This window comes from Lycium barbarum, chromosome 10, assembly GCF_019175385.1.
Source record: "Lycium barbarum isolate Lr01 chromosome 10, ASM1917538v2, whole genome shotgun sequence".
Classification (NCBI taxonomy): Eukaryota; Viridiplantae; Streptophyta; class Magnoliopsida; order Solanales; family Solanaceae; genus Lycium; species Lycium barbarum.
The window spans coordinates 7,798,048-7,809,141 of record NC_083346.1 but is presented as its reverse complement, the minus strand read 5'-3'; the positions used below and the strand labels follow the sequence as shown (position 1 = coordinate 7,809,141).

Genomic DNA, 11,094 nt, shown 5'->3' with positions numbered 1-11,094 from the left:
AATGCAGAAGTATTTGAAAATATACTAGATTTTGCAGTTTCCAAATCTGGTTTTTCTCCCTCTTTAATTTCTAAAAATTCATACAATACTCTTGTCATTTCTTTTACATAAAATTCTTTTATACCAGGATTTAATACAGAACCAATTTGAAATATAGGTGGCAAAGGAATAAAATATTTTTTGAATTTTTCCTTCATCACAATAATAACATCTTTATAACTTTCATTATCCTTAAATTTAGAAAGTAAAAAAGCAATGTCAGTTATATAAAGTAAAATAGTACTAACAATAGGACTAGGATTACCATAGAATTTTAGAGTAAATTTATAAAATTTTGATAAAAAATCGACAATATCTTCAATAATCTTCCAATCTGAATCAATTAAAAAATTGGCAGAATTTTCAATATAATTATTATATGTAGCAGATATAGGCCCCCTATATTCATATGCAACATCTAACATGATGTATAAAGAATCCCACATTGTGACAATATCTATTGGTACTCTTTTTGGTTTAAGGTTATAATCTTTGCAATTTTTCCTATATTCCCTAATTCTTGTTATTGAATTACTTTGAAAAATAAACGAAATAGCTCCTCTAACTTTGGTAATATAAGAATTAAAAAAATCAAGGCTCTCACATACAATTAAATTAAAAGTATCATATATACATTTGACATGAAAACTATCATTCAAAGGTGGTACAGACTGTATTTCTAAAGTTGAAATAACATTAGTATCATTAGAAGCATTATTAAAAGAAATACACATAATTTTGTCATTAAGACCATACAACGTCAAAACATCCCTAATAGATGCAGCAATAAAAGGACCATTATGTTTATCTTCAATATATCGATAAGCAATAACACGTTTTTCCATTACCCAATTAGAATCTATCCAATGACATGTAACCATTAAATAATCTAAGTTATGAACATCACAATCAATATCAAATGAAAGAGACACTCTACATTTAAGCTGCGAAAATAAATAGCGTAAGTATTGTTGATATTGTGTATAAAAATTCATAACATCATTTGTACAATTAATTCTAGGAATGCCACTAAAACGAGGATTATTATATACTCTATTTATATATGTAGTAAAACTTTGAGGAGTAGTAAAGTCAAAAGGTGTTACACTAGCTATCGATATTGTCCTTTCTTTCCTATGTTTATTATTATCGTTAAATAATTTTTCACTACTTAGATCAATCGATTGTTTCATATTAGGACCATCAGATTCTTCATCATCCTCACTCGATACACTTTCGTGATTATTTTTATGTGCACAATGTTGTGCATGTGTTTCACTAAATTCTGAAGAATCATCTTTAGAATTACGAGGTAATTGTTGATTAATAGAACTACTAACTTGTCTCTTACCTTTATTCTTACGCCCTCCCATACGTAACATACCTTTACTCGAAGACATTATATGCAAATAAAATAACAAAACTAACAAATTTAAAGATAATGAAATGAATACAACAACAACAACAAAAACAAAAACAAAAAAAAACTCGGTATTATTTCACAAAGTGGGGCTTGGGAAGGATAATGAAATAAACACAAGAATTAATATTCTAAAGTAGTAAAATAAGAGTTAGAACGAGTTTACCAAAATGACGTATCAGACGCAGATAAAAACATCCCCAATTATTATAAAGCCCGCAATAATCGAAAAATTTGGTCTGAGGCAAAAAAGAATAATAATAATCAAGAGCTCTGTATATTTGCTACTTAGAATCTTAATAGCAACAATTTAAGAGAGAATTTACAGTTTAGAGAGAAAGTGAGTGAAAAAAATGACGTTAGTGAGGTTATATATAGTTGGGGGGTATGGGAGTAAAGTATAATTATATAAAAATATGTACTAGTTTCGGGCCGTTGCCCAACGGCTAGTATAGGCCTGAATAGGAAAATTTTGTGGTGGATTATTGTGCCGGGCCTGACGGGCTTTTAGTTATGATGGGCCGGTCCCGGTTCCGGGTCGGGTCCCGTCTAAGGATAAAGTTGTAAATTAAACAAATTAGGGTTTTTCTGAGCAATCCCATTTATAACGTTACTGCCTCTTTTGTTTTCCATTTGTCATCTCTTTTAGCGAAAAAAAAAAAAAAAACTAATTTGAAGACCCAATCATGGTATTTTTTTTTCTCTTTTTTTCTTTGTTAAATTTACTATAATTATTTCTCTTTTTATTGTGATTTTTTTTTTTAACTTTTTGGGTAATGTGGTATTGATAATTAAATGCTTTGTTGTAGTTTTTTTTTTTTTTTCCTTTTTGTTTTGTTGTTTGAGGTAAATCTTGAGGCTTTTGGGATGAAATTGATAAACTATTAGGTTGTTATGCCTTTATCTGTTTTTAGGTATGTTCAAGTGTGATTTTTCAGATATAACAAGTATGGCCATTATCTTGGAAGTGGCTACTTTTGAAATTAGTACTTGTCTGGGACTTTTATGTGAATAAAAAGCTAATCTTGAGCCTAGATGGCTTTGGTCTAGTGGTAAGAGCTTAGGTAGTGATGGGTGTATTACACTACTAGAAAATAAGGAATTAGCGATGGACAAAATTTCGTAGCTAAACAGGAAAAATTCCATGCTAACCCATTTAGCTGGGGATTATCAACAAGTTCCGTAGCTAATTCCATGTTTTCTAGTAGTGTTAGTCGCTCGTTACTGGTTGGTGGACAAAAACTTGTTATCCTAAGTGGCAAGGGGTAGAGCGGTAAGCTCATTATCCACCGAGTTATGAACTGTGAGCTACTGACCCTTTGGGATTTTTCGGTTATGAAAAAGAAACAGTCTTGATGGATTGACTTCCTGATGTGGAGATATTAGAATTTGTTTAGCGCTACTTGAAGTGTTATTTAATCCAAGATTTTTACGTGATTACTTTTTTTGTACCCCATCAAGCAGTGGCAGAGTATAAGGGGGTTGATATGATACCCGTGGTCAAAAAAATTATTTATTGTACATGTATAGTAGAAGGCAAAAATAATAAAATGCATGATAAATACAAGGGTTGAATCCCCTTGACTTGAAACACTAGAGCTTGATATAGTCTATTTTATGAAAGTTGAATACCTGGCTCCGCCACTGACATCAAACATAGTGACTGTTCTTGTCTTGACTCTTACTTCTCTGCGTATGGTTACATTTGTTATAACATCTTGATATATGTTGAGTAGTTATGTGAATGTTGATGAAGTGACTTATTTTCTTAGTGTTTGGTAAGTATGCAAAAACTATTATCCCAAGAGCATTTATATGTGATTTTGCAAAACACTATGGAGTGTGGAGTGGGGGTTTATGGGTGGCAGGGGGTGGGATGTCCAAGGGGGGTGGGTGGGGAGGAGACAATGAACTTGGAATGTCACTTTCCCCATTCTTAAGGACCTTGTTTTCCTAGAGAATTTTTTTTTCCAGAATATTTTGACCAACCAAACATGGGAAAATTGAAAAACATTCAATTTTCCTCCATACCAACACACCCTATCACTTGATAAATGAGATTACCTATTTCCTTTTTCCTCCCTTTGTCCTAAATACATTAGTTCTTACTCGTTAGGCAGGCAAATGTTTCATGTTCATTACCATTTGATTTGCTGAGATTATGTATATGAACTTGCTTAGGACTACTTTGTGCATTTTTTAGCCCTTATTTGAGAGTGTGGATGTTTAACTGAACCATTTTTTTTTTTTTTGGGTTTTCAGCCGAAGCAGATCCACGAGATCAAGGATTTCCTTCTGACAGCAAGGAGGAAGGATGCACGATCTGTGAAGATCAAGAAGAACAAGGATATGGTTAAGTTCAAGGTTCGTTGCTCCAAGTACCTCTACACACTCTGTGTGTCTGACTTTGAGAAGGCCGACAAGTTGAAACAGTCACTTCCTCCAGGTATACTTATCTTTTGGTGCTTACATTTTAGTTAAGTTATTTGCTCTATTGTTGCTTAATTATCTATGTAGTTCATGAATCTCATGTTTTTGAGTATATTTTGATGTGTAGGTTTGAGCGTGCAAGACCTTTGAAGATGGAAGAGTTAATGTGTTTTTCCCCCCTTAGATTGATTAGATACTCGAGAATTCGAAGAACTTGTGTTCCTTTACCCTTTTCTTGTCCTGTTGAATATCTTAAGTTTTGTTCATTTTAGGTATTCAATTATCCGCTTTGACTTTATTTTGAATGGTGTTGAGAAGGAATTCTTGGTGTTTGGATGTCAAAAATTTGGTTAATTCGCCTGAATTCTGTTTCCTTGGGTTATTATCTTTGAATTCTCTCAAGATGAACATCAGTGTTTTTTGTTTCAGAAAAATAGGTGCGTTGGATCATGGTACAAATTCTTGCGCTTTTGACAACTTCGAAATAATGAATGATCTCTTAGAAATAAGTATTTTAGTGCATTCTGAAGAAGTGCTTATTCAATCCATTTTTTCGTTTGTTAAAAACTAGTGTTCAATGACTAAATTTTCATGTTTACATTATACACTTCAACCAAAAAGTATGGATCGATTTTAGATAATTCAAAAAGTGCTTGTAAGTTGTTTGTACAAGAATGCTCATTCAGTTTCCCTCGATGAGATCCAATAATTATTTGAAGACAGGATGATCAAGTCTCCTCTTTCTCTCGCCTTACAATAGTAAAGAAAATCTGTAAACTGAATGTGACATTGGATCATCCAATGCATCTTCAACATTCACCTCGTACTTCAACGAGCACCCTATACAATATGTTTCATCTCGTAAATGTTGTACAAAGCTAGTTTCTAGTGACTCACTTGGATCAAATGCAAATGTCCATAACACTACAGAATAGACAACCCTGTGATACTTTAGAGCATGGGGAATTTGTCAAACTATTCTTGTTTCACGTTGAAACGTTCTTTACATTACAAATAATGGCTCCATTCAGTAAACTAGTCCGTGTCTAAAACTTATAACTTGATGTATAGAAAAGATCGGACCGGAGTCTCTCCATTTCTTAGTTTCAGATCTTAATCTGGTCGTGCTCGGGTTCTAAGTTCAGAAATTCGGAGGCAAATAACTTTCTAATGAGGCGATTTCCACAGATCAAAGGCTAAGCTAATCCTGATAACATCCCTGGATGGCCTAGGAAGTGTGATGACTTGTTGAGTAGTCAGAGTTGAATGTGTTGTTGTATTCGTTAAATGTGAAAGGATAATGAAACGTGCAACAAAGCAGAAGTCTATTGCAAGACGGCAAGATGAATATTTTACGAGAGTCATGTTGTGCAGAAGGGAACATTTTGGAATGGAGTTGGAATTGGATTTTCGAGGTTATAAGGCACAAATTGGTGAAAAGGTTTGGTTAAAAATGAAGAATGGTACAGGAATACGCCACTTGCGGGGGTGAAACAGGAGATTTTGAGGAGTGTGAAGATTAGAAATAATAATTGTTCTGACATGATAATAGAACACCACTCAAAATGTAATTACCAAAAGACACAGGGTGGGTTTGGTGAATACGTTATTGGTTCATCCAAAATTCAATAATTTGGGTTTAGATTCTGTATATATTAAAAGAATTACTAAAACAAAGTATGTATAACAAATTTCGAACCACCTGATTATTTGAAGAAATCAAATGTTTTTATTGCAATAGACCGCGTGCAATAAATCCTTGTGATTCGGTTTCACCAAAGTTTACACATAACGAGAGCTTAGTGTATCAGACTGTCTTTTTAGAATGTTTTTATTACATAAAACCCAAATCTTGCTAAAGTAAAATACACATGGTACAACAATAGGATACACGAACTATATTTCACTTCTTTAATTTTTTATTTTTTATTTTATGTGCGTAGCTTCATAGATGCTTCGAATCCCTGTGCCACAAAAGAGAATCAATTCAGAAGGGGGTAACTTTTGTCTATACACAACTAAATTATTCTAAGTATTACCCAACAAACGAATTACTAGTATTACACACCAAAGAATATATATGTGCATGTTTTTGGGTAAAAGTGAAGCCAAGTCTTGATATATAATCCAATTATTACTATAAGAAAACAAAAACATGTAACAAAACAACTGGGCGTCCTATAAAAGGCTTGCCGTAAACATTTTATGAAAACAAAAATCCGATGACGCCATTAACTCATAAACAAATCCAATATTGCCAAAAAATGGCAAAAATAATAAGGATTTCAAGTGAAAGATGTATACTCTTCTGAAAAAAATTAATTAGTTAAGACTTCATATATATATATATATATATATATATATATATATATATATACTTTTCTGCATCCTGATCTAATTCATTAAAAAAGAAAAAAAAAAGAAGCTAAGCACTAATGGAACAATAGCTAACTAGAAACACAGAATCGTCCATCCACCTACTTTTGTTCCCTTTTTCATTTTTCTTCCGTTCCCTTTCTATTGCTATAATTATTTGGGCCTCGTCATTCGTCAATAAACATTGAAGCTAGCTCCTCTAGGCAATAGTATATACTCATTTCAGAACTCTTTATTTATCGTTCTTACTAAAAATAGATGGTCCAAAATAATTGTCATTTTAGAAAATCAAATTATAATTAACTATTAGTTTTCACTTTTATCCTTACTCAATAAACGTGCAGAGAGATTAATGTCGTGAAAAAGAAAATAGTAGTGTTAAATTGAGATCAAAGAATAAATAAGGATAGTTAATTAGTTAAATAACCTTTTGAGTTAATGCTTTCTTAAGGGGCGTAAAAAAAAACATGACAAGTAAAATGGACTGAAGAGAGTAATAGACGAATTCGGCTTCTCTCCATTTCTCTTCTCTCTATTTTCTCCAAGTTCCTGTTTGGATTAATGACACATGTCATGGTCTAGATTTAATTAACTAAAATAAAACTCTAACCATAGTTAAAATAATTAATTACTTCCATATATTTGCTCCCAAAATATATTTTTACAATCCCATAATTTCAGATCTACCTTATATCCTTGAGTAAACTTTTGCCGTGCCTTAAATAGTTTTACGTCTATCCTTTTTTCTCTTCATAATATTTATTTTTCTAATTGAATTTGAAAGGACCACAACTCCTGTAAGGCGATAGAGTAATAGAAAGTTGAGTGCTTAAATTTAATTTGCTCGTACTACTAAAAATATGTTAGGACAGACTTTTTATTTTTATTTGGCAAATATTGTTTTATAAAGTTCTTTAATTATATCATCATAATTCATAGGTTGGAGTTTACTTCTAATTTTTCCATCTTCGAATGAGAAGGTGAGTATATACCTATGAGATAAGCTTCAATATCTAGGGATAGAAAAAAAGTAGCAAAAAAATAACAATGATTCACGGCAAAAATTTATTCATGCCAAGAAAGAAAAGTTTTAATATATTTAGGAAAAATATAATGAGATTGAATTGTAGAATTGTAGAAATATATTTTGGGAGTAAATATATGAAAGAAATTAATTGTTCTAATTGTAGTTAGAGTTTCACTTAGTTAATTAAATCTAAACCGTTAATTTTAGACCTTGACATGTGTCATTAAATCCGAACAAAAATTTTGAGAAAATGAAGAGAAGACAGATGGAGAGGATTGAATGCACGGCTGGGGTGAATTACCCGTCCAGTAATGTTCGGTGCAGTCTTTGATTCATGGGAATTGGCCAAGATTGAATGCACGGCTGGGATTAATTTATTACTACAAAATTAAAAAGATACTAAAACAATTTTAATCATTTCACTGACGGTGACAACTGCACAGTTTGCTTACCATTTCATTAGACTTGCAAAGCTCCATTCTGCAGCAAGTTGACCCACCTGGAGGTTATATAAAAAAATAAACTTTTAATAGAGGGAAAAAAAAACGCTTATGAATCAAATACAGGAAAAAAACCACGAGGGGAATGTTTCATATTTCATCTATTTCAATACGTATACTGTCTTTTCTTTTAAATTTTTTAAGATAACCTTTTGATAATTAAAATAATTATTTCTAATATTTTTTATTCAATATTATTACGACTAAAGATCAAAAGCATAATCTAAATGATTATTCTTTTGTTGGGTAGAAAATAGTACTTTCTCCATCGCAATTTATGTGACACTTTTTGCTTTTCGAGAGTCAATTTGACTAAATTTTGAAGTCAAATTAAATTTTGAAGCTAAATTGAATTAGATTAACTCGATGTTCTAACATTAAAATTTATATTTTTGAAAACTACATAAAAAGTACTATAAATTGCAAGTTTTCTCATATCAATTTGATAAAAAAAAATACACTTTAAAATGATGGTCAAAGTTCATACAGTTTGAATCTCGAAAAGCAAAAAGTGTCACATAAATTGGGACAGAGGGAGTAAAAGAATTAGTACATATATAACTTTGGTGTATTTTTTATTTTTGATTCCCTTTTTGAATTTCAATATTGAAATTATGTTAATATTTTAATATTATTAAAGATGAATAAAAATATTAGAAATATTAAGCGTTTATTTTTTTTTTCTCTTTTAGAAGTTTATTTTTTAACCTCCAGGTGAGTCCTACTTGCTGCAGAATGGAGCTTTGGAAATTGCAAGTCTAATGAAATGGTAAGCAAACTGTGTAGTTGTCGCCGTCAGTGAAATGATTAAAATTGTTTTAGTGTCTTCTTAATTTCCATTAATAAATTAATCCTCGTTCAGTCATTTTTATTAATAAATTAATCCTCATTAGTCATTTGTAGTAATAAATTAATCGGAAAAAGGGTCAAAATTACCCCTGAACTTTCAGAAATAGTTTATCCATACTCTTCGTTATACTTTAGAGCCAATTATACCCTTACCGTTATACTATAGAGTCAATTATACCCTTATGTCTAACAGCTGCCACGTGACATCATCCCAGCCCTTCAAAATTATTTTCCCCTCAAATAATTTTTTACCCACTAAAATATCCCAACCCGACCCGACCCAAATTTTCTTTTCCAGACAAAGTGATACGGACCCAACCCATTACCCCTTGGCTAGAAAAAAAAATTCTGGTCGGGTTGGGTTATTTTAATGGGTAAAAAATTATTTGAGGTGAAAATAATTTTGAAGGGCTAGGATGATGCCACGTGGCAGCTGTTAGACATAAGGGTATAATTGACCCTATAGTATAACGGTAAGGGTATATTTGATCCTAAAGTATAACGAATAGTATGGATGAACTATTTTCCAAAGTTTAAGGATAATTTTGACCCTTTTTCGTAAATTAATCCTCATTCAGTCTTGGCCAATTGCCCATGAATCAAAAGACTGCACCGAACATTACCGGACGGTAATTCACTGGATCGGATCCCCTCCCTTTTAAGTTAAAAAACCAAACCTATCCATACATATTTTTTCGACGAAACAAAAGCTGGAAGAGGATGCATGAAGTGCATAACTAATTATACGTTCAACTGAATTTAATTTATATCTTCTGTACATATTATATATGAAAAATCATGAAAATTCAAAAAGATTTGAACCAATTATTCGAGAAGTACTATAAGTTCAAAGCTAATAACCTTAAACGCCATCAAATGAGCATGAAACAGGAAGTTGGATGTTTATGGCCGTTGGCGGTGATGGAGGAGCTTGAGGTGCAGCTAGTGGTGGCTCATGTGCATCGGCAATATTGATACGGTTGTTCCGGCACCGGTGTATGATAGTACGCAAGCACCACCATGCTATGCTTACAATAGCAGAAATCAAGGAAAATTTGAGAGCTATAGTAATGTGGATGTTCAACTCCATGATAATTGAAGTTCAAGTTTGATACATAAGCGTTTGTTTTATAGGGAGTTTAGATAAAGGTCATTTTAAGAATAATGGAATGTCTTATTTACTGTAGCTCTTTGCTTTGAGAGTGTTGTACACTACACATCAGCTGTTATACATAGAAGCATAGTCCAACTACTCCTAGAAATGTAGTCACGAGGATAGAGACATATTATGGATTTTTAATCATCTTTTCTGCTATATATTAATGGGAGTTGGACAAATTGAATATAATATGCATTTGCCCTTTGCTTAATAGTGTTGTACTCTGCACATTAATTGTTGTACAGACATGTTGAAGCAAATGGTAGCAAAAAATAATCCATAAAATTATTACCCACCCTAATTTGGGTGAATTGTTCTGCGGATACTTTCATGGCAGGTCAATTTGGATGTATAGTCCAAGTCCGCTCATCTTAAAATTAGGCTGATTTTGAACTAAATATATAGCTCAAGTGTATAGCTCAAACTGACTCATAAGAAATTAAAACCTTGTCAAAACAAAGTTTTACTATTAAATGAGTGAGATATAGCCATAATAAGAAGTTTTTTTTTATTACTTTTGTTTAGTAGTTAAAAAGATTATTATAAACTAAACAAAGAAATTAAAACTGGATTAGAGTTAGACAAGTTGTGCCATGACTCATTGTTTAACCCATCTTGAGTCCGCCCATAATTAATCTTTTGGAAGGTTTAATGACCCGTTAATGTATTTGTTTACCCTAAAAATGGATAACAATTGAATTTATAGGTGAAGCCAAGGATATGCGATTTAACTTAATAAAATTTATAATTTTATAGCAAATAATAATATGGAATCAGAATACAAATCTAATTATGGAGGGCACCGATTGACCTCGAATACCAGGGGTCGAGGTTAATGTACGGGGCTGAACGACGAACTCTGAACAATGAAATAAAGAAGATGAACAGTGCTAATGATGTTATTGCTTGCTTGAAATATGAATGTGCTGCTCTCTTTGTGGGGAAAAAACATGGCCAAAATAAAAGGAGGGGGGGGGGGGTGTCCTCTTCTTTATATAGTAGAGGAGTCTCAACCTTAGTACAATACTAAATAAGGAATAAAATCTAATAAAATCTGTTGACAACTATTAACGTGATCAGTGTCGAAATATTCGGCTGATGGCGGATATTTCGGTTTTCTTATCATGGTGACTAACCGCTTCTTCAACCTGCCTCAATGTCCTGATTATGCTCGATCTCGGAATTCGGTCCCTGATAAGATCGATCTCATGGCGACCGAGCATAGTTTTCAAGTCGAGAAGCTAGGGATATCAATTACCTTCGTTTCACCCATATATAGATAGTCCCCCCATTT

The 11,094-nt window shown here is 32.3% G+C and overlaps 1 protein-coding gene across 1 annotated transcript; it reads left to right on the top strand.

The window, feature by feature from the left end:
* Positions 1 to 1,994: 1,994 nt before the first annotated feature.
* Positions 1,995 to 4,253, top strand: LOC132615477 (large ribosomal subunit protein eL38-like). Its single transcript, XM_060330086.1, has 3 exons — positions 1,995 to 2,148; positions 3,722 to 3,905; positions 4,017 to 4,253. The coding sequence occupies exons 1-3, from the start codon at positions 2,146 to 2,148 to the stop codon at positions 4,037 to 4,039; spliced, it is 210 nt and encodes a 69-aa protein (XP_060186069.1). The 5' UTR covers positions 1,995 to 2,145; the 3' UTR covers positions 4,040 to 4,253.
* Positions 4,254 to 11,094: the final 6,841 nt, after the last annotated feature.